Raw genomic sequence first — 25,598 nt, 5'->3', positions numbered from 1 at the left:
GTCCGGGAGCGTTAACTTAGCAGCTACGACGCTGCGTTCACTGTCTCCAGTTCACCGTCCGGGAGCGTTAACTTAGCAGCTACGGTGCTGCGTTCACTGTCTCCAGTTCACCGTCCGGGAGCGTTAACTTAGCAGCTACGGTGCTGCGTTCACTGTCTCCAGTTCACCGTCCGGGAGCGTTAACTTAGCAGCTACAGTGCTGCGTTCACTGTCTCCAGTTCACCGTCCGGGAGCGTTAACTTAGCAGCTACGACGCTGCGTTCACTGTCTCCAGTTCACCGTCCGGGAGCGTTAACTTAGCAGCTACAGTGCTGCGTTCACTGTCTCCAGTTCAGCGTCCGGGAGCGTTAACTTAGCAGCTACGACGCTGCGTTCACTGTCTCCAGTTCACCGTCCGGGAGCGTTAACTTAGCAGCTACGACGCTGCGTTCACTGTCTCCAGTTCAGCGTCCGGGAGCGTTAACTTAGCAGCTACGACGCTGCGTTCACTGTCTCCAGTTCAGCGTCCGGGAGCGTTAACTTAGCAGCTACGACGCTGCGTTCACTGTCTCCAGTTCAGCGTCCGGGAGCGTTAACTTAGCAGCTACGATGCTGCGTTCACTGTCTCCAGTTCAGCGTCCGGGAGCGTTACCTTAGCAGCTACGACGCTGCGTTCACTGTCTCCAGTTCACCGTCCGGGAGCGTTAACTTAGCAGCTACGGTGCTGCGTTCACTGTCTCCAGTTCACCGTCCGGGAGCGTTAACTTAGCAGCTACGGTGCTGCGTTCACTGTCTCCAGTTCACCGTCCGGGAGCGTTAACTTAGCAGCTACAGTGCTGCGTTCACTGTCTCCAGTTCACCGTCCGGGAGCGTTAACTTAGCAGCTACGACGCTGCGTTCACTGTCTCCAGTTCAGCGTCCGGGAGCGTTAACTTAGCAGCTACAGTGCTGCGTTCACTGTCTCCAGTTCACCGTCCGGGAGCGTTAACTTAGCAGCTACGATGCCGGAGGCTTCGTGCCCGCCGGCGCACACGTAGTCTGTGTAACTTTAGTGAGTTTCCATCAGACCGTGTGTGTGTGTGTGTGTGTGTGTGTGTGTGTGTGTGTGTTGGCGGTGAGTGTGAGGTTGTTGGTGGCGTTCTAGCTGTGATCGTAGGTGTAGCAGTGTGTGTTCAGTTTATTTGTCGTGAATAAATGCTATGAAACTACAACTCCTCCACTCCGCTCAAGTGAGCCGGAGAGACCGGAGCCTACTTCCTGTATCCTGCAACTCCGGCTCTGCCTCTTAAGGTGGACTGTTAAGGTGGACCAGCTTTTCTCCTTAAAGAGACGAGCCGCTCCTCTGAGCCGCTCAGCTTTTGAGTTCATTATTAATATTTATTTTAACCGTTTTAACTGATAGTGTTAATGGGTTAAAATGCTGAATGTGGGTTAACGGTTAAACGGTTAGTTATGGACATCCCTAGTTAGCATGTTTAGTTGAGTTACTAAAGTTGACGGGCTCGCAGCTTGTTTTGTCTGTAAAGGTTTAAGGTTAGTGATTCAGCTCTGGCTCGGAGTCGTGGTTTCCAATGTGTGTTGGGCCTCGTTGAGAGAGTTGGATAATGATGAGTGGGAAGCCGGGTCAAAACAATGAATGGGAGCTCGGTTGAATGTGGGCCAAACACCGGCTCCTTCTGGCTAATGGTTCTTTATTACTTTACTATAGCATCGTCTCTTCAAACGCAATGCTGCGTTGTTAAGGTCAAATGGTGAAGTGCTGTACATTTGCATGTGTGTTTGCATTATTCTATGATCATATTTCTCATCATTTCTCAGCACATGAGAGATGATTTCACAGATAAGCTATAGCCATAGACTGCACATCTTTTAAATGACACTTCCACAGAGAGGAAGGTATCGATGTACGGAGCGATCCCCGTCTGTCTGGAGGACTGTTGGACTACGATCTCTAGAAAAGAGATGGAAGCCTGAAATAGTAATGATAGTACAGTAAAGCTTAAGTTGAGTGACCTGAGCAGTGATCCGTGCTCTGGGAGGTATTCCTATTCCTATTCATAAAGGCTACATGCTGCCAATGAAGAGCTCTATTAGTATATGCACAAAGGTCAAAGAGACCCTGGCAATTTCAGCAAATTTGCATTGATGTGTGTGTGTGTGTGTGTGTGTGTGTGTGTGTGTGTGTGTGTGTGTGTGTGTGTGTGTGTGTGTGTGTGTGTGTGTGTGTGTGTGTGTGTGTGTGTGTGTTTGTGCGTGCGTGCGTGCGTGCATTTGTGCATGTGTATTGAAAACAGCAACCTTTACGTGTGCTGCATTAGGCATTTTTTTAAAAAATGAATAATGTATAAAAGCATTGGAGGTATGAAGTCCTGCAGCCGGTTATTAGTCTGTTAGACAGAGCCGAGTAGAGAGAGGCGGGAAACAGGAGAGAAAAGCTTCATTACATTCTCCCTAGGGATATACCGATACCAGTATCGGGTATCGGGTCCGATACTGTGCTCATGTACTCGTACTCGCAAAACGGTACACTTAATGGTGATGCGCCCGACCCTGCGAGGTCGGGATCCCACCTCAGCCGGCGCCGGCCCTCACTTTCATTGCGCCAGGGTTTTGCTTGCACCCTCTGACTCGCGCGTGCGTTAGACTCCTTGGTCCATGTTTCAAGACGGGTCGGGTGGGTTGCAGACATCGCCGCAGACCCCTGGCGCCTTTAAGGTGGGCCTAATCCCCGCCCTGCAGGGGGCCTCGTCCCACCCCGGTGGGGAGAGATGGTGCAGCGAGCCTTTTGACAGAGCACCTTCGTCCCGAGCCTTTCCAAGCCGACCTAGAGCCGGTGGCGGCGCACCGCCTCGTATGCGGGACTCCCCAGCCTGCCGTGTGTCGCTCACACCCTCCAGCTGGCTGTTAACGAGGGTCTTTAGACACAGAGAAGTACTCGTATCGGTACTCGGTATCGGAGAGTACCCAGATGTAAGTACTTGTACTCGGTCTGAATAAAGTGGTATCGGTGCATCTCTAGTAGTCCCATCACGCCTGTCTGCCATAGAAATAGAATCATAGAATGAAGTTCAGCCTGACACTAATGGAACTGCAGTAAAATGTGTTATTTCATTGTTGATTTGAATATGACCAACTTAGCAGATCAGCAACAATCAGACTAGTTTGGAATAATTTGCTGTGTTTCCTCCGTGCCAAGTGAGGGCAGTCGTTCACTGGAGAGGACTGGGAGGTAGTTCAAGCTCTACTGTTACACGGAGCTCTGCCAACACCAACCAGCTCCTATCAGCTCTAACTCACATACTGTACTTCAAATCATTTCACAGGCTTTAATTGGAGTGACTACATTAACCTGCCAAATCCAGATGGGCAAGGCGTGTTGGGAATATTGTGGGAGAACACAACGTTGTTTTTCAGTTGGTTTCTGGTGCAAAGCAATCGTTCAAACGGCAGAATGGGATGTTGGACAGCACAGACTCACATACATCACAGTACATTGTGTTGTGTGCTGCCAAGACAACGGCTCCTCTCAGTCAGGCTATGCTGGATATGGATGGAACAAAGCAAACTAAAGATTGTATATAAAAAGGGCTGTCCAAGTTAACGCCATAGTGATGCGTTAATGCATGTTTTAACACCACTAATTTCTTTATCACAACTTGTGATTTTTAGGTTGTAGCGGACTCAGTTTTAAAGCTAGAGAGAAGATACTGGCATCATATGAAACTAGGAAACCTGATGAATTTTAAGGAAAAACTGTCATGTCCATTTTCAAAGGGGTCCCTTGACCTCTGACCTCCAGATGTGTGAATGTAAATGGGTTCTATGGGTACCCACGAGTCTCCCCTTTACAGACATGCCCACTTTATGATCATCACATGCAGTTTGGGGCAAGTCATAGTCAAGTCAGCACACTGACACACTGACAGCTGTTGTTGCCTGTTGGGCTGCAGTTTGCCATGTTATGATTGGAGCATATTGTTTTATGCTAAATGCAGTACCTGTGAGGGTTTCTGGATCAATATCTGTCATTGATCTGTGTTAATTGATTTACAGTAATAAATATATTTACATAAAGCAGCATATTTGTCCACTCCCATGTTGATAAGAGGATTCAATACTGGACTAATCTCAGGTTCATTTAGAACAGATACAAAATTGATTATTTGTGATTAGATATTGGAATGGACCGACAGCTGTAATAAAAACACACGAGAAAAGACATAATGAGTCTAATAAAGAGGCTGTTCTTGTTAAATCCAAACCAAACATGATTAGATATCAGGTCAAAGACAGTGCATTGAGTACTGTATGTGATATATATCTAAAATGTGCACCAACGTGTCAGATGAGTCGGTATCTTATATATAAAACCTGCCTTGAGTATTAATATATATAGTTAGTACTGTTTCAGGACGTCTGGTTGGTAATTCGTTGTTTGACATTTTCATGGATCACCTCATTATTGTAGTCAAAAATTCATTACATTTCCTCGTGTTGGAGATGTAATGTCCTTGTGCCACCTCTAGCACGGAACTAATTGCTCTCCTTGGGACATGTAAAATTGAACTTAATTTGAGTTGACCTGCTATTCACATCCCAGAGACTGCTGCAGTCAGCTGGTGAAGGGGCCGCTTCCTGTCGGCAGGAAAAAACAATCCTCCCGTGTTCCTCCGATTCCGCTTCTGTTTGCTGGCAACCCTTCTGTTAATTGTCATTTTCTGCTGAAAAGATAACACTGAAATGTCCTTGCATGGCTATTCTATTTCACCCCCAAGTAGCCCTGGTTTTAAAGGCATTCCCCCGGCTCCGTCTTCCTGTGAGGAAGGTTACATCGGTAGCTTTGATCAAGGAGAGAGCAGCTATTGAGTTGACTGCTGTGTTTGTTTGGTAAACCATCTGCCACATTGAGGTTGAGTCTAAGACATTACATGTTGTCATAATGCTCCTCACATTCCCATTGATTTCCATGTGTCAGAAAATCTAATGAAAAAACAATTTGTGCTCTGGCTTCATCTTCAGTATGATGTCCCTGCAGCCGACAACGTGTACCAGTGGTTGCCATGGCGTTCTCATCCATATGCACCGTGTGCTGAGAGAAAGATTAAACAATCGCTGGTTTGCACAAGGACTTACTGAGACGCGTCTCGCAATGTTTGCAAGATTTAACAAATGTCAATGCCAGTTCTTTTCAAACACATGCATGCTATTGCAAATACCAGTACAACACTATATGTGAGGGTCTTAAGAGACGTGCACGATAGCAGTAGTTTCACTAGTTACCTGGATGTAATCCACTGGTTAATGCTCCTTGTATTTAACAGATTAAATGACATTAGAAATCTATTTAAACAGTTGTATTTGACTTTTAGAGAATTATTTTTGAGTGATTTATTTTATCAATCAGCCTAATACTTGAGCTATGATCTTTATAATATAATAGTATTTGAGCCAGGATGATAATAACAGTACTGTAGAGGTCTACATTATGAGTGCATTGTAAGCTTCAGTCTGCTTTCAGGCTAGCATCCTGTCCTCTAAACACTCCTCTCATAAACTGCCGTAGTGAGGTGTCTGAAACAGTTTAAGCCTCTCATGATTCATGTTTTAAATCCCTGCACCTAAAGTTTGAGGCAAACCAGTTTAAGCCAGTGCTGTGCTCACTGGATGGACTTGTGTTTGTTGCCTGGCAACGTTAGCTTATTAAACAAGTATTGGGGGCTCAATTATTTCAACAAGAAGCTCTTTGGCAGATAGACGCTTCTCTGTGCAGCGCGGTAGATCTTATCAATGAGTCAAGTTCATGTACATCTTAAAGCCGTCCAGTACGGTGAAGAGCTGCAGGTTAACAGGGGTCTGGACAGGGGTTGAACATCTGTCTGAGGTGGGAACCGCACTGTAAGAATGTGGATGGAAATAATGTAGAATTGAAGTTAGCAATTTTTATTAGCAATTACTCACAAATTTCACATATTTGCTTTAAGATGAATTAGTGCTGGTTCTGTGTGAATGGAAGCAGCATCAGTGGAAGCAGAGTCTCCTGCTGACCACCGAACGGAGGAAGCAGCCGTGTGAATCGATGTGACTGCAACAGCTGAAGACCCCGTTCTGAACTCCAGTATGTCGCTAGAGAGTCAGAACTCTCTCACTAAACCTCAGCACTACACACCTTCTTTTTCATCTCAAATGCAAAATCAAGTCTCTCAGCTGCGTAGAAAAGCACCGACTCTCCTTTTTGGAAAAGTGTGGACTTTAGAAAGCAAAGTTTTTAATAGAAACAGAATAGAAACAGACTGACCAACCACTGACCTGACTCACTACCACCATCACTCTATGATCTAAGGTTACGTTATTCTGTGTCTGTGTCTTAGTCGTGCATTATCGCGTTATATATAAGTGTGCTTGTGGACCTCAGGAAGAATAGCTGCTGCAGTGCTGTAGATCAGTGGTTCCCAACCTGCGGTCCGGGCCCCCCTTAGGGGGACGCTAAAGATCACAGGTCTGCTCCGAGTTTTTCAAAATTAGATTTGAATAATTAAAATCATAATAACACACTTAATGGATAATTTATACAAAATATGTATATAAAACTATTTAAAAAGATATATTATAAATGATTATATAACATTAATATTTGTGCTACCCAGCAGGCCACATCCTGTTTGACCCCGGTATTTGTGCACAGTCGCAGATTAAGATCAGGCTACACTAATGTTATTAGTATTATACTATATTATATTTGTAGAATTAGATTCCAGCGGTGACTGCGTAGGATTGGTTCTCTTGTGATCAGAACATTTCCAGTAACTCCAAAGAGTTGTAAAGTCCAAAAGTCAAAATGTATTGATAATAGAAAGATACAAACATGATGAGATCTTCTGCTTCGGTCCGTATCTGTTGGATAAAAAGCTAAAGTACAGCTGTACGGAGCAGCGCGTCCTTGAGACTGATCAGTGTTCACAATCAGACTAAATGCTCTCACACTTAAAGCTCCTACTGGTTCCTGGATGTGTGTTTGACCCTCGTGACCTGTAAAACATCTAACGGTGTATTTTAATCTTATTTATCAAAAGTGTAAATTCATGAAGATGTCAGCGTGCACGTTGTTCTCTTGTGCACTTTGGTATTTAGCTCCGACGGGTCAGCTTCTCTTCAACATGTTGAGTTCAGCCCGGTACAGAGTACTGAATAAAAGCAGAGAGCACACTGATTGGAAATATGAATAAGTATTCACAGGAAAGTATTGATCATGTCTCTCACAAACTCAATCAATCGTAGTGAAGAAGTATTGCTATTCCATATTAAATTGCTATGTTAATGTATTCCTGAATAGACGGGGTTGAGGTTTGTTCCCCCTTAATGAAAACTCTACTCTGTTTTTATACATATTGATTCTGCCGTGTTAAATCCTCTTACACTTCTGTTGTATTATTTATATCTATTTTTTTCTTTGATTCAGTTATTCTCTTTGTTGTTGTTGATAATATAATGAGACATTTCTTGACCTGTGTTCCTGCAGAGGTGTTCTGTGTGATTGTTATTTAGACTTTCTGGAGATCATATCTGTTTGTTATCTCTGAGCCGACGGCGGCTCTCGTTGAAACCTCGGCAGCCGGCGGGGATGTGCAGACGGCTTCGTGTTACACTTCTTCCCCTCTGCCTGCTCTTTCTTGATATATGTCCGATTTGTTTCCAGTGACCTTTTCATCTGGAACAGTTGTTCGCATTAACCTTTTATATACGTCATGTTTCTTCACTAGTGGCCCGGAAGACAAACTTCTGTTAGCAAAGAGACGGGACTGTCATTAGTTCAGACACGCCAGACAGGAAATGAAGGGAAAACTCAGAGCCGATGCACATGAACTTACGCGCACGCGCACGCGCACGCGCACGCGCACACGCACACACAATTTTTGTCTGGACCGCAGAGGGCCACCCCTACAAAGGCAAAGGTCTGTCACTGTCTGACTGACTGACTGACTGACTGACTGATGAGGTTACAGGATTGGTCGGCTGACTGTTGGAGTCTCCTCATTGGTCGTTGCTCTTTCTAAATGAAAAGGCGGAGAACAGTTCTGTGTTGTTTTCTGGGGAGCGTGTCAGCGGTTCCATGTCTCCTTTAAGTTACGTTATGTTGTGCTTCGTATTGTGTTATCGTGCATTCACACCAAGCGCCAAGCTCATTTTCGCCTCGCTGTCCTCCAGATATAACCTCTGTTGCAGCTTTGTTCATGACGACAAGCAGACAACTTTTAAAATGCTTGTTTTCTGAATGGAGTCTGGATGGATCAGTGCCAGGCTATGCTAACATCGTAGCTGCTCCATTAACACTCCATCTAGGAATAAATACAGCAGCAACCTCGCAGTGATGACATACACTTTAGTGAAGTATGTTTATATTGTTACACACCACTTATATGATGAATGCTTTAATGAAAAACTGAAATACTGTTAACCTTGCAGACTGTATGTCATGCTGATACCTTTCACCTTGTATAAAATGTATAATATACTGACTAGTGAATGTTACCATTTACTATCACTGAATGTCATTTGCTTCATTACAAGTTGTCTTTCAATCAAACATTAAGATATAAGTGGAAAAAACTGTTCACAAAACATGATAGACATGACCTCTGACCTCTGACCTCTGACCTCTGACTACTGGTGGAACAATTTAGCCGCAAATTCACAGACTGACCGTGAACGGTCCAGACAGATACTGGGTTTTGACTGAGTCGTGTTCCATACAAAGTTATCTGTGTCACCTACTGAGTATTATAGTATTATAGTGTGATAGTGTGATAGTGTGATAGTATTATAGTGTGATAGTATTATAGTATTATAGTATTATAGTATTATAGTGTGATAGTGTGATAGTGTGATAGTATTATAGTGTGATAGTATTATAGTGTGATAGTATTATAGTGTGATAGTGTGATAGTATTATAGTGTGATAGTGTGATAGTGTGATAGTATTATAGTGTGATAGTATTATAGTGTGATAGTGTGATAGTGTTATAGTGTGATAGTGTGATAGTATTATAGTGTGATAGTATTATAGTGTGATAGTATTATAGTGTGATAGTGTGATAGTATTATAGTGTGATAGTATTATAGTGTGATAGTGTGATAGTATTATAGTGTGATAGTATTATAGTGTGATAGTGTGATAGTATTATAGTGTGATAGTGTGATAGTGTGATAGTGTGATAGTATTATAGTGTGATAGTATTATAGTATTATAGTATTATCGTGTGATAGTATTATAGTATTATAGTATTATAGTATTATAGTATTATAGTGTGATAGTATTATAGTGTGATAGTATTATAGTGTGATAGTGTGATAGTGTGATAGTATTATAGTGTGATAGTATTATAGTGTGATAGTGTTATAGTGTGATAGTGTGATAGTATTATAGTATTATAGTATTATAGTATTATAGTATTATAGTGTGATAGTATTATAGTGTGATAGTGTGATAGTATTATAGTGTGATAGTGTGATAGTATTATAGTATTATAGTATTATAGTATTATAGTATTATAGTGTGATAGTATTATAGTGTGATAGTGTGATAGTATTATAGTGTGATAGTGTGATAGTGTGATAGTGTGATAGTATTATAGTGTGATAGTATTATAGTATTATAGTATTATCGTGTGATAGTATTATAGTATTATAGTATTATAGTATTATAGTATTATAGTGTGATAGTATTATAGTGTGATAGTGTGATAGTATTATAGTGTGATAGTGTGATAGTATTATAGTGTGATAGTATTATAGTGTGATAGTGTGATAGTGTGATAGTATTATAGTGTGATAGTATTATAGTGTGATAGTGTTATAGTGTGATAGTGTGATAGTATTATAGTGTGATAGTATTATAGTGTGATAGTGTGATAGTATTATAGTGTGATAGTATTATAGTGTGATAGTGTGATAGTATTATAGTGTGATAGTGTGATAGTATTATAGTATTATAGTATTATAGTATTATAGTGTGATAGTATTATAGTGTGATAGTGTGATAGTATTATAGTGTGATAGTGTGATAGTATTATAGTGTGATAGTGTGATAGTATTATAGTGTGATAGTATTATAGTGTGATAGTGTGATAGTATTATAGTGTGATAGTGTGATAGTATTATAGTATTATAGTATTATAGTATTATAGTGTGATAGTATTATAGTGTGATAGTGTGATAGTGTGATAGTATTATAGTGTGATAGTATTATAGTATTATAGTATTATCGTGTGATAGTATTATAGTATTATAGTATTATAGTATTATAGTATTATAGTGTGATAGTATTATAGTGTGATAGTGTGATAGTATTATAGTGTGATAGTGTGATAGTATTATAGTGTGATAGTATTATAGTGTGATAGTGTTATAGTGTGATAGTGTGATAGTATTATAGTGTGATAGTATTATAGTGTGATAGTATTATAGTGTGATAGTATTATAGTGTGATAGTGTGATAGTATTATAGTATTATAGTATTATAGTGTGATAGTATTATAGTGTGATAGTGTGATAGTATTATAGTGTGATAGTGTGATAGTATTATAGTATTATAGTATTATAGTATTATAGTATTATAGTGTGATAGTATTATAGTGTGATAGTGTGATAGTATTATAGTGTGATAGTATTATAGTGTGATAGTGTGATAGTATTATAGTATTATAGTATTATAGTATTATAGTGTGATAGTATTATAGTGTGATAGTGTGATAGTATTATAGTGTGATAGTATTATAGTGTGATAGTGTGATAGTATTATAGTGTGATAGTATTATAGTGTGATAGTGTGATAGTATTATAGTGTGATAGTATTATAGTGTGATAGTGTGATAGTATTATAGTGTGATAGTATTATAGTGTGATAGTATTATAGTGTGATAGTGTGATAGTATTATAGTGTGATAGTATTATAGTGTGATAGTATTATAGTGTGATAGTATTATAGTGTGATAGTGTGATAGTATTATAGTGTGATAGTATTATAGTGTGATAGTGTGATAGTATTATAGTGTGATAGTATTATAGTGTGATAGTGTGATAGTATTATAGTGTGATAGTGTGATAGTGTGATAGTGTGATAGTATTATAGTGTGATAGTATTATAGTATTATAGTATTATCGTGTGATAGTATTATAGTATTATAGTATTATAGTATTATAGTATTATAGTGTGATAGTATTATAGTGTGATAGTATTATAGTGTGATAGTGTGATAGTATTATAGTGTGATAGTGTGATAGTATTATAGTATTATAGTATTATAGTATTATAGTATTATAGTGTGATAGTATTATAGTGTGATAGTGTGATAGTATTATAGTGTGATAGTGTGATAGTATTATAGTATTATAGTATTATAGTATTATAGTATTATAGTGTGATAGTATTATAGTGTGATAGTGTGATAGTATTATAGTGTGATAGTGTGATAGTGTGATAGTGTGATAGTATTATAGTGTGATAGTATTATAGTATTATAGTATTATCGTGTGATAGTATTATAGTATTATAGTATTATAGTATTATAGTATTATAGTGTGATAGTATTATAGTGTGATAGTGTGATAGTATTATAGTGTGATAGTGTGATAGTGTGATAGTATTATAGTGTGATAGTATTATAGTATTATAGTATTATAGTGTGATAGTGTGATAGTGTGATAGTATTATAGTGTGATAGTATTATAGTGTGATAGTGTGATAGTGTTATAGTGTGATAGTATTATAGTGTGATAGTGTGATAGTGTGATAGTATTATAGTGTGATAGTATTATAGTGTGATAGTGTGATAGTGTTATAGTGTGATAGTGTGATAGTATTATAGTGTGATAGTATTATAGTGTGATAGTATTATAGTGTGATAGTGTGATAGTATTATAGTGTGATAGTATTATAGTGTGATAGTGTGATAGTATTATAGTGTGATAGTATTATAGTGTGATAGTGTGATAGTATTATAGTGTGATAGTGTGATAGTGTGATAGTGTGATAGTATTATAGTGTGATAGTATTATAGTATTATAGTATTATCGTGTGATAGTATTATAGTATTATAGTATTATAGTATTATAGTATTATAGTGTGATAGTATTATAGTGTGATAGTATTATAGTGTGATAGTGTGATAGTATTATAGTGTGATAGTGTGATAGTATTATAGTATTATAGTATTATAGTATTATAGTATTATAGTGTGATAGTATTATAGTGTGATAGTGTGATAGTATTATAGTGTGATAGTGTGATAGTATTATAGTATTATAGTATTATAGTATTATAGTATTATAGTGTGATAGTATTATAGTGTGATAGTGTGATAGTATTATAGTGTGATAGTGTGATAGTGTGATAGTGTGATAGTATTATAGTGTGATAGTATTATAGTATTATAGTATTATCGTGTGATAGTATTATAGTATTATAGTATTATAGTATTATAGTATTATAGTGTGATAGTATTATAGTGTGATAGTGTGATAGTATTATAGTGTGATAGTGTGATAGTATTATAGTGTGATAGTATTATAGTGTGATAGTGTGATAGTGTGATAGTATTATAGTGTGATAGTATTATAGTGTGATAGTGTTATAGTGTGATAGTGTGATAGTATTATAGTGTGATAGTATTATAGTGTGATAGTGTGATAGTATTATAGTGTGATAGTATTATAGTGTGATAGTGTGATAGTATTATAGTGTGATAGTGTGATAGTATTATAGTATTATAGTATTATAGTATTATAGTGTGATAGTATTATAGTGTGATAGTGTGATAGTATTATAGTGTGATAGTGTGATAGTATTATAGTGTGATAGTGTGATAGTATTATAGTGTGATAGTATTATAGTGTGATAGTGTGATAGTATTATAGTGTGATAGTGTGATAGTATTATAGTATTATAGTATTATAGTATTATAGTGTGATAGTATTATAGTGTGATAGTGTGATAGTGTGATAGTATTATAGTGTGATAGTATTATAGTATTATAGTATTATCGTGTGATAGTATTATAGTATTATAGTATTATAGTATTATAGTATTATAGTGTGATAGTATTATAGTGTGATAGTGTGATAGTATTATAGTGTGATAGTGTGATAGTATTATAGTGTGATAGTATTATAGTGTGATAGTGTTATAGTGTGATAGTGTGATAGTATTATAGTGTGATAGTATTATAGTGTGATAGTATTATAGTGTGATAGTATTATAGTGTGATAGTGTGATAGTATTATAGTATTATAGTATTATAGTGTGATAGTATTATAGTGTGATAGTGTGATAGTATTATAGTGTGATAGTGTGATAGTATTATAGTATTATAGTATTATAGTATTATAGTATTATAGTGTGATAGTATTATAGTGTGATAGTGTGATAGTATTATAGTGTGATAGTATTATAGTGTGATAGTGTTATAGTATTATAGTATTATAGTATTATAGTGTGATAGTATTATAGTGTGATAGTGTGATAGTATTATAGTGTGATAGTATTATAGTGTGATAGTGTGATAGTATTATAGTGTGATAGTATTATAGTGTGATAGTGTGATAGTATTATAGTGTGATAGTATTATAGTGTGATAGTGTGATAGTATTATAGTGTGATAGTATTATAGTGTGATAGTATTATAGTGTGATAGTGTGATAGTATTATAGTGTGATAGTATTATAGTGTGATAGTATTATAGTGTGATAGTATTATAGTGTGATAGTGTGATAGTATTATAGTGTGATAGTATTATAGTGTGATAGTGTGATAGTATTATAGTGTGATAGTATTATAGTGTGATAGTGTGATAGTATTATAGTGTGATAGTGTGATAGTGTGATAGTGTGATAGTATTATAGTGTGATAGTATTATAGTATTATAGTATTATCGTGTGATAGTATTATAGTATTATAGTATTATAGTATTATAGTATTATAGTGTGATAGTATTATAGTGTGATAGTATTATAGTGTGATAGTGTGATAGTATTATAGTGTGATAGTGTGATAGTATTATAGTATTATAGTATTATAGTATTATAGTGTGATAGTATTATAGTGTGATAGTGTGATAGTATTATAGTGTGATAGTGTGATAGTATTATAGTATTATAGTATTATAGTATTATAGTATTATAGTGTGATAGTATTATAGTGTGATAGTGTGATAGTGTGATAGTATTATAGTGTGATAGTATTATAGTATTATAGTATTATCGTGTGATAGTATTATAGTATTATAGTATTATAGTATTATAGTGTGATAGTATTATAGTGTGATAGTGTGATAGTATTATAGTGTGATAGTGTGATAGTATTATAGTGTGATAGTATTATAGTGTGATAGTGTGATAGTGTGATAGTATTATAGTGTGATAGTATTATAGTGTGATAGTGTTATAGTGTGATAGTGTGATAGTATTATAGTGTGATAGTATTATAGTGTGATAGTGTGATAGTATTATAGTGTGATAGTATTATAGTGTGATAGTGTGATAGTATTATAGTGTGATAGTGTGATAGTATTATAGTATTATAGTATTATAGTATTATAGTGTGATAGTATTATAGTGTGATAGTGTGATAGTATTATAGTGTGATAGTGTGATAGTATTATAGTGTGATAGTGTGATAGTATTATAGTGTGATAGTATTATAGTGTGATAGTGTGATAGTATTATAGTGTGATAGTGTGATAGTATTATAGTATTATAGTATTATAGTATTATAGTGTGATAGTATTATAGTGTGATAGTGTGATAGTGTGATAGTATTATAGTGTGATAGTATTATAGTATTATAGTATTATCGTGTGATAGTATTATAGTATTATAGTATTATAGTATTATAGTGTGATAGTATTATAGTGTGATAGTGTGATAGTATTATAGTGTGATAGTGTGATAGTATTATAGTGTGATAGTATTATAGTGTGATAGTGTTATAGTGTGATAGTGTGATAGTATTATAGTGTGATAGTATTATAGTGTGATAGTATTATAGTGTGATAGTATTATAGTGTGATAGTGTGATAGTATTATAGTATTATAGTATTATAGTGTGATAGTATTATAGTGTGATAGTGTGATAGTATTATAGTGTGATAGTGTGATAGTATTATAGTATTATAGTATTATAGTATTATAGTATTATAGTGTGATAGTATTATAGTGTGATAGTGTGATAGTATTATAGTGTGATAGTATTATAGTGTGATAGTGTGATAGTATTATAGTATTATAGTATTATAGTATTATAGTGTGATAGTATTATAGTGTGATAGTGTGATAGTATTATAGTGTGATAGTATTATAGTGTGATAGTGTGATAGTATTATAGTGTGATAGTATTATAGTGTGATAGTGTGATAGTATTATAGTGTGATAGTATTATAGTGTGATAGTGTGATAGTATTATAGTGTGATAGTATTATAGTGTGATAGTATTATAGTGTGATAGTGTGATAGTATTATAGTGTGATAGTATTATAGTGTGATAGTGTGATAGTATTATAGTGTGATAGTGTGATAGTATTATAGTGTGATAGTGTGATAGTGTGATAGTATTATAGTGTGATAGTATTATAGTGTGATAGTGTGATAGTATTATAGTGTGATAGTGTGATAGTGTGATAGTGTGATAGTGTGATAGTATTATAGTGTGATAGTGTGATAGTGTGATAGTGTGATAGTGTGATAGTGTGATAGTGTTATAGTGTGATAGTGTGATAGTATTATAGTGTGATAGTGTGATAGTATTATAGTGTGATAGTATTATAGTGTGATAGTATTATAGTGTGATAGTATTATAGTGTGATAGTGTGATAGTGTGATAGTATTATAGTATTATAGTATTATAGTGTGATAGTATTATAGTGTGATAGTGTGATAGTGTGATAGTATTATAGTATTATAGTATTATAGTATTATAGTATTATAGTGTGATAGTATTATAGTGTGATAGTGTGATAGTATTATAGTGTGATAGTATTATAGTGTGATAGTGTGATAGTATTATAGTATTATAGTATTATAGTATTATAGTGTGATAGTATTATAGTGTGATAGTGTGATAGTATTATAGTGTGATAGTATTATAGTGTGATAGTGTGATAGTATTATAGTGTGATAGTATTATAGTGTGATAGTGTGATAGTATTATAGTGTGATAGTATTATAGTGTGATAGTGTGATAGTATTATAGTGTGATAGTATTATAGTGTGATAGTATTATAGTGTGATAGTGTGATAGTATTATAGTGTGATAGTATTATAGTGTGATAGTATTATAGTGTGATAGTATTATAGTGTGATAGTGTGATAGTATTATAGTGTGATAGTATTATAGTGTGATAGTGTGATAGTATTATAGTGTGATAGTGTGATAGTATTATAGTGTGATAGTGTGATAGTGTGATAGTATTATAGTGTGATAGTATTATAGTGTGATAGTGTGATAGTATTATAGTGTGATAGTGTGATAGTATTATAGTGTGATAGTGTGATAGTGTGATAGTATTATAGTGTGATAGTATTATAGTGTGATAGTGTGATAGTATTATAGTGTGATAGTGTGATAGTGTGATAGTATTATAGTGTGATAGTGTGATAGTATTATAGTGTGATAGTGTGATAGTATTATAGTGTGATAGTGTGATAGTATTATAGTGTGATAGTGTGATAGTGTGATAGTATTATAGTGTGATAGTGTGATAGTGTTATAGTGTGATAGTGTGATAGTATTATAGTGTGATAGTGTGATAGTGTGATAGTATTATAGTGTGATAGTGTGATAGTGTTATAGTGTGATAGTATTATAGTGTGATAGTGTGATAGTGTGATAGTATTATAGTGTGATAGTGTGATAGTGTTATAGTGTGATAGTGTGATAGTATTATAGTGTGATAGTGTGATAGTATTATAGTGTGATAGTGTGATAGTATTATAGTGTGATAGTGTGATAGTATTATAGTGTGATAGTGTGATAGTATTATAGTGTGATAGTGTGATAGTGTGATAGTATTATAGTGTGATAGTGTGATAGTATTATAGTGTGATAGTGTGATAGTATTATAGTGTGATAGTGTGATAGTATTATAGTGTGATAGTATTATAGTGTGATAGTGTGATAGTATTATAGTGTGATAGTGTGATAGTATTATAGTGTGATAGTGTGATAGTATTATAGTGTGATAGTGTGATAGTATTATAGTGTGATAGTGTGATAGTGTGATAGTATGATAGTGTGATAGTGTGATAGTATTATAGTGTGATAGTATTATAGTGTGATAGTGTGATAGTATTATAGTGTGATAGTGTGATAGTATTATAGTGTGATAGTGTGATAGTATTATAGTGTGATAGTGTGATAGTATTATAGTGTGATAGTGTGATAGTGTGATAGTATTATAGTGTGATAGTGTGATAGTATTATAGTGTGATAGTGTGATAGTATTATAGTGTGATAGTGTGATAGTATTATAGTGTGATAGTGTGATAGTGTGATAGTATTATAGTGTGATAGTGTGATAGTGTTATAGTGTGATAGTGTGATAGTATTATAGTGTGATAGTATTATAGTGTGATAGTGTGATAGTATTATAGTGTGATAGTGTGATAGTATTATAGTGTGATAGTGTGATAGTGTGATAGTATTATAGTGTGATAGTGTGATAGTGTGATAGTATGATAGTGTGATAGTGTGATAGTATTATAGTGTGATAGTATTATAGTGTGATAGTGTGATAGTATTATAGTGTGATAGTGTGATAGTATTATAGTGTGATAGTGTGATAGTATTATAGTGTGATAGTGTGATAGTATTATAGTGTGATAGTGTGATAGTGTGATAGTATTATAGTGTGATAGTGTGATAGTGTTATAGTGTGATAGTGTGATAGTATTATAGTGTGATAGTGTGATAGTGTGATAGTATTATAGTGTGATAGTGTGATAGTGTTATAGTGTGATAGTATTATAGTGTGATAGTGTGATAGTGTGATAGTATTATAGTGTGATAGTGTGATAGTGTTATAGTGTGATAGTGTGATAGTATTATAGTGTGATAGTGTGATAGTATTATAGTGTGATAGTGTGATAGTATTATAGTGTGATAGTGTGATAGTGTGATAGTATTATAGTGTGATAGTGTGATAGTGTGATAGTATTATAGTGTGATAGTGTGATAGTGTTATAGTGTGATAGTGTGATAGTATTATAGTGTGATAGTGTGATAGTATTATAGTGTGATAGTGTGATAGTGTGATAGTATTATAGTGTGATAGTGTGATAGTATTATAGTGTGATAGTATTATAGTGTGATAGTGTGATAGTATTATAGTGTGATAGTGTGATAGTATTATAGTGTGATAGTGTGATAGTGTGATAGTATGATAGTGTGATAGTGTGATAGTATTATAGTGTGATAGTGTGATAGTGTGATAGTGTGATAGTATTATAGTGTGATAGTGTGATAGTATTATAGTGTGATAGTGTGATAGTATTATAGTGTGATAGTGTGATAGTGTGATAGTATTATAGTGTGATAGTGTGATAGTGTGATAGTATTATAGTGTGATAGTGTGATAGTGTTATAGTGTGATAGTGTGATAGTATTATAGTGTGATAGTGTGATAGTGTGATAGTGTGATAGTATTATAGTGTGATAGTATTATAGTGTGATAGTGTGATAGTGTGATAGTATTATAGTGTGATAGTGTGATAGTGTTATAGTGTGATAGTGTGATAGTATTATAGTGTGATAGTGTGATAGTATTATAGTGTGATAGTGTGATAGTATTATAGTGTGATAGTGTGATAGTGTGATAGTATTATAGTGTGATAGTGTGATAGTATTATAGTGTGATAGTGTGATAGTGTGATAGTGTGATAGTATTATAGTGTGATAGTGTGATAGTATTATAGTGTGATAGTGTGATAGTGTGATAGTATTATAGTGTGATAGTATTATAGTGTGATAGTGTGATAGTATTATAGTGTGATAGTATTATAGTGTGATAGTGTGATAGTATTATAGTGTGATAGTGTGATAGTATTATAGTGTGATAGTGTGATAGTATTATAGTGTGATAGTATTATAGTGTGATAGTGTGATAGTATTATAGTGTGATAGTGTGATAGTATTATAGTGTGATAGTATGATAGTGTGATAGTGTGATAGTATTATAGTGTGATAGTGTGATAGTGTGATAGTGTGATAGTATTATAGTGTGATAGTATTATAGTGTGATAGTGTGATAGTATTATAGTGTGATAGTATTATAGTGTGATAGTATTATAGTGTGATAGTGTGATAGTGTGATAGTATTATAGTGTGATAGTGTGATAGTATTATAGTGTGATAGTATTATAGTGTGATAGTGTGATAGTGTGATAGTATTATAGTGTGATAGTATTATAGTGTGATAGTATTATAGTATTATAGTATTATAGTGTGATAGTATTATAGTGTGATAGTGTGATAGTATTATAGTGTGATAGTATTATAGTGTGATAGTGTGATAGTGTGATAGTATTATAGTGTGATAGTATTATAGTGTGATAGTGTGATAGTATTATAGTGTGATAGTATTATAGTATTATAGTATTATAGTATTATAGTATTATAGTGTGATAGTATTATAGTGTGATAGTGTGATAGTATTATAGTGTGATAGTGTGATAGTGTGATAGTATTATAGTGTGATAGTATTATAGTATTATAGTATTATCGTGTGATAGTATTATAGTATTATAGTATTATAGTATTATAGTGTGATAGTATTATAGTGTGATAGTGTGATAGTATTATAGTGTGATAGTGTGATAGTGTGATAGTATTATAGTGTGATAGTGTGATAGTGTGATAGTATTATAGTGTGATAGTGTTATAGTGTGATAGTGTGATAGTATTATAGTGTGATAGTATTATAGTGTGATAGTGTGATAGTATTATAGTGTGATAGTGTGATAGTATTATAGTGTGATAGTGTGATAGTATTATAGTATTATAGTATTATAGTATTATAGTATTATAGTGTGATAGTATTATAGTGTGATAGTGTGATAGTATTATAGTGTGATAGTGTGATAGTGTGATAGTATTATAGTGTGATAGTATTATAGTGTGATAGTGTGATAGTATTATAGTGTGATAGTGTGATAGTATTATAGTATTATAGTATTATAGTATTATAGTATTATAGTGTGATAGTATTATAGTGTGATAGTGTGATAGTATTATAGTGTGATAGTGTGATAGTGTGATAGTATTATAGTGTGATAGTATTATAGTATTATAGTATTATCGTGTGATAGTATTATAGTATTATAGTATTATAGTATTATAGTATTATCGTGTGATAGTATTATAGTATTATAGTATTATAGTATTATCGTGTGATAGTATTATAGTATTATAGTATTATAGTATTATAGTGTGATAGTATTATAGTATTATAGTATTATCGTGTGATAGTATTATAGTATTATAGTATTATAGTATTATAGTGTGATAGTATTATAGTGTGATAGTGTGATAGTATTATAGTGTGATAGTGTGATAGTATTATAGTGTGATAGTATTATAGTGTGATAGTGTGATAGTATTATAGTGTGATAGTGTGATAGTATTATAGTGTGATAGTGTGATAGTGTGATAGTATTATAGTGTGATAGTGTGATAGTATTATAGTGTGATAGTATTATAGTGTGATAGTGTGATAGTGTGATAGTGTGATAGTGTGATAGTATTATAGTGTGATAGTGTGATAGTATTATAGTGTGATAGTGTGATAGTGTGATAGTATTATAGTGTGATAGTGTGATAGTATTATAGTGTGATAGTATTATAGTGTGATAGTGTGATAGTGTGATAGTATTATAGTGTGATAGTGTGATAGTATTATAGTGTGATAGTGTGATAGTGTGATAGTATTATAGTGTGATAGTGTGATAGTATTATAGTGTGATAGTATTATAGTGTGATAGTGTGATAGTGTGATAGTATTATAGTGTGATAGTATTATAGTATTATAGTGTGATAGTGTGATAGTATTATAGTGTGATAGTGTGATAGTGTGATAGTATTATAGTGTGATAGTATTATAGTGTGATGGTATTATAGTGTGATGGATAGATATGGGAGGAGGTGCATGGTGACAGCAGCAGACTCCCCAGCTCAGCCTCTATAGGAGCCGTATCAGTGTGTCTGGAGTGTGATTGTTTCAGGACTAGTTATTCTCTCAGTGTAATTTCTGCCGTCACGGTGGAGCGTCGCTGTCTTTCCTCCCCTCTCCTCATCCTGCCGTGTCTCTAATTGTGCCTTCCCCTCCCTCTCCTCTACCTCTGATGCCTCCACTAGGTTTTCGTTTCCCTCTTCCAACCTGTCTGCTTGTCTTCCTCTAATACTAAATATACATATATATGTATTGTTTCTGTCCTTCCAGTCCAATGTCCAGCCCACGAGGTGCGTTTCGACTCAACGGGGGTGATCCTGAGTCCGGGCTTCCCCGATCACTACCCCAACCTCCAGATGTGCTCGTGGCTGATCAACGTGGAGAAGGGTTACAACATGACTCTGCACTTTGAGCTCTTCCAGACGGAGAAGGAGTTTGACATCTTGGAAATATTTGATGGTAAGTTCTGCTGGAAGGTTTGGTGTTTTTCTTCTTTGGTAAAAAAAATGTAGTTAGCAAGATACAAGTTACTCAACTGAAATTATTGATGTGATCGTGTTGTTATGAATGTCAGTGCTTCTTCTTCTTCTTCTTCTTCTTCTTCTTCTTCTTCTTCTTCTTCTTCTTCTTCTTCTTCTTCTTCTTCTTCTTCTTCTTCTTCTTCTTCTTCTTCTTCTTCTTCTTCTTCTTCTTCTTCTTCTTCTTCTTCTTCTTCTTCTTCTTCTTTAGCCGCTTGTTAGCAACCGTCTTTTTGAAGACACGTAAACGCTTCAAAACTCATGAGTGGGATATTTATTGATGTATTTTATGGTGATGAACAAAACATTAAAATGTCTTCAGCCTGTGATTTCAGACCTCTTACTAAAACCCCGTTGACTTCCAGACGAGGGAACCGGAAGTGTTCTAAACTGCTGACTCATTTCCGTGTTGTATGACTCATTCCTGCAGCTCTCTATATTCATCATCCATGTTCTGAATGTGGCATCTTAGAGCTGATTTAGTGTTCCAGTCCCGTGTTCAGTATAATAAATGTTACCGTATGGTTGATTAGTCATTTAGAAATGTTCTGGATATTAGGTGATCTCTGTAATTACTGCTATGTATTTATGAATGGATGCGTGTTCACGTCCGTCTACATGAATGCTTGTTTCTGACGCAGTTCTTTTTCTGTGATATTGTGTGTGTGTGTGTCTGTATCTGTGTTCAGGTCCCAACATCTACAGCCAGAACCTGGCATCACTCAGCGGTGACATTGAGACGCCCTTCAGCCTGACCACCACAGGCCACCAGCTCCTGCTGCGCTGGTCCTCTGATCACGGCACCAACCGACGCGGCTTCCACATCAGATACGTGGGTGAGTATCAAAGTATGTATCCAGCTTATAATCATACTCTCTTTTTTATTAGTGCTAATTGAATCTATTTTGCCTCTAAAGTACAGAAAGTGATAAAAGTCATGGGTTTACTGCTCATTGGCCCCGTAAAGACACTTCAACACTAAACACAGGCTCTGCTGCAGCGACTGCTCATCGCTGTGGATTCAATGTGACCCCATGACTTTTTATCACAGTGTGCTGTGATTGCTCCAGGATATTATTTATTGAGTTTTTAATATCAGTTCATTTGCAAAAAATACTTTGAATTTGCACAGAAATGATAATGGCTCACAATAGGAGACGTGTTCACGGGCAGAAAGCGAGAGGCAGGAAGAGAGTCGCTGTTCGGCTTCCATGCTGCGTCGCACTCCTTCATTTAAAAACAGGTTTTAAATTCTTAATTGGCTCTTTAATAAAGCAAGTGGTGCTAAGCAAGAGCAGCATAGGGAATCTTCTTCCATTTGAAATGCATCAATAATAATGAAAAAAGCACAAAAGACATTCATTTTTCATGTTGCGTCTCCATTATGTTGAATTCTCCAGAGTGTTCCTGTGAAAGCCAGGCGGTGCGATGAATTTTGTAAAGAAAACTCCTGCTTGACTTGATTGACTTGAACAGGAAGTGACTGAAAGCCCAGTGTGTGCTATCACATGCTATCTCCCTGTCATGCTGATTTGAAGGAATGTTTGACAGCGTCTGTGAAGCACGAGGCCCCCCCGTCCCGTCCCGTCCCGTCGGCCATCCGGCGCTCAGATTCTGGAAATCAAATTCACCTTTTTCTTGTGTTCGATGGGCTGTAAGATGAGGGGGAAGGAAGGCTAGGGGAGAAAGTAGTGCATGTGTTAAATCCAATTGAATATGTCCAGGAGAGGAATAGTAATAATGTGATTGTGAGGACTTCCTCTGCTGTGTGGCACACGGCCCGAGTGCTAAATAGATGTGACACTCCTCAGGCGTTTTCCCTCATTATCCTTCTGCATTTCAAATGGAGCCTCACTGTGACTAAAAGGTTCACCTGAGTGTTCCTCTAGAGGAGCGTAGTTAATGCCTCTCATCCCTTTATTTCTCTCCTCCCTGTAAACATCTGCTTATCTGTTCTCTATGTCCTCTGCTGGACTTCCTCCTCACCTCGTCTCCTGTTCCTCTCTCTTTCTTCCTCCATCTCTTGCAGCCATGTACTGCAGTACCCCCGACTCCCCACAGCACGGCTTCGTAGTGAGCCAGACCGGGGGTCATCTGAACAGCATGGTGCGCTGGGCGTGCGACAGGGGCTACAAGCTGATCGGAAAGGGCACGGCCGTGTGCAAGAAGACCACCTACGGCTACTACGCCTGGGACGCGCCGGTCCCCGCCTGTCAAGGTGAGCACATCGGCTCTGGCAGCCTTTTATTCCCAGCTTCAGCTTCGCCTCTTTCCCTGTTCTTCTGGTCACTGCGTCTGCACCCCCCCCACGCTCAGCAGGCAGACGGGCGGGCGCTTTAAGGCGGCCGAGTGTCTCGGCCCGAGCCTTCTTCCTGTGTTGTTAGCGGCTGAGCTGAGTCGGGCCTGATGGAGAGCCAGCAGCCTGTCAGCTGGAAAGGAAACAGAAATCAATCCTCCCTTCTTCTGTCAATTTCCACTTCTTCAAATTACTTTGGCTAACTCTCCATTAGCATGCAGCGTCTGCTGCTGTCGGGGCTCACTCAACTAATTGGGTTCTTTGATGCGCACATGTGAAATGTGTGCATTTACGTGCGCATGACAGCACAGACACACACACACTCACGCAGCAGATGGGGAGCTCGATTGCATTTTATCATGATGCAGTGAAATCAAAATATGTATGTCATGTACTTTAAAAATGATTTAACAACACTTCACACCTGGGATTAATCCCCTCACTCCGGTGACTGCAGGAGGCAAATCCAAAGCACACAAACCAACCGTGGCCGAACTCATATATCCATACAGACGCTGCTAGTACAGGGGTCAGAGGTCAGAGGTCAGAGGTCAGCAACCTGTGGCTCTTCAGTTCCTCTCCAGAGGCTCTCTGTGGGTTTAAAACAAATTAATGAATAATAAAGGTTTACATTTTCATTTTTATTGCTCATTGTTGTAGGTCTATGGTACGACGGTACGACGGAGTATTAGGGCCACATTGAGGAAAAAAATAAATCTGAGATTATGAGAATAAAGTCATAATATCATAAAGTAGTAATTTTACGTGTTATTTTCTTTTTCTCTCGTAATATTCTGACTTTATTCTGTAAATCTCAGATGTTTTTTTTCCCTCAATGTGGCCCTAATACTCCGTAGTACATTGTCTCTTTGGCCCTCACTGCATTAGACTTATATACTATATACTTAGACTATAAACTGAGTTACCTTCATCACAGTGATCACATGTTTTGTGGCTCCAGACACTCTTTAGATAGTAAAGGTTGCTGAGCGCTGGACTAGATGGTGGATTACATTACAGTATTGTGATATGTTGAGAATGTCCAGTTTATGAATCCATCCTCATCTCAATGAGCTGAAACTGAAGCTTCACCGTTCTAACATTGAACCGTTCCATCAGCATGTGTAGACGTGTTCAGTGTGATGAGCATCTGTTAGATTGTGATTTAGCAGAACTCACAAATGAATGTGATTGATTCTCTGGGGGGGGGGGGGACGTGACGGCTCCAGGCCATTTTGGCAGATCCCTACCTTTTGATGTTCCACAGCGTGCAGCCACCGCCGCTGCTCCACTTTATCATGTGTGTGTGTTTGCATAACTGTTCCCATTTAGTCTGGCCCTGCAGATGTTGGTCCCCCCCCCCCCTGCTCTGCCTCTGACTCGGCTCTGATGATAAACACCTTGAAACCTTCTATCTGGAGCTTTCTGTCTGGTGTGAGCTCTGAGGCCACAGTAACCCAGATTCACTGGGTGGAGGGGCAAGGACGGGCGCTGTGTGGAGGGTTACTGTGTGTCAGTGCTTCGGAGGAAGAGCTGCTGCTGAAGAGCGCTGCAAATAACTATTACTCTCATTGTTCACAAATCTGTCCTGTCAAT

The 25,598-nt window shown here is 36.2% G+C and overlaps 1 protein-coding gene across 3 annotated transcripts in view; it reads left to right on the top strand.

The window, feature by feature from the left end:
- LOC119496811 (CUB and sushi domain-containing protein 3-like) overlaps positions 1 to 25,598 on the top strand; it is a 303,171-nt gene that overhangs the window by 184,689 nt on the left and 92,884 nt on the right. For 2 of the 3 annotated variants that reach the window (XM_037784390.1, XM_037784389.1), the window contains exons 47-49: positions 21,459 to 21,647; positions 22,396 to 22,554; positions 23,736 to 23,924. In XM_037784390.1, the coding sequence (XP_037640318.1) occupies positions 21,459 to 21,647; positions 22,396 to 22,554; positions 23,736 to 23,924 (537 nt within the window). The remainder of the gene's footprint in view (positions 1 to 21,458; positions 21,648 to 22,395; positions 22,555 to 23,735; positions 23,925 to 25,598) is intronic. The other variant, XM_037784391.1, reaches the window with a different exon arrangement.

This window comes from Sebastes umbrosus, chromosome 11, assembly GCF_015220745.1.
Source record: "Sebastes umbrosus isolate fSebUmb1 chromosome 11, fSebUmb1.pri, whole genome shotgun sequence".
In the NCBI taxonomy this organism is placed as follows: Eukaryota; Metazoa; Chordata; class Actinopteri; order Perciformes; family Sebastidae; genus Sebastes; species Sebastes umbrosus.
This window is presented reverse-complemented; position numbering and strand designations above follow the sequence as displayed.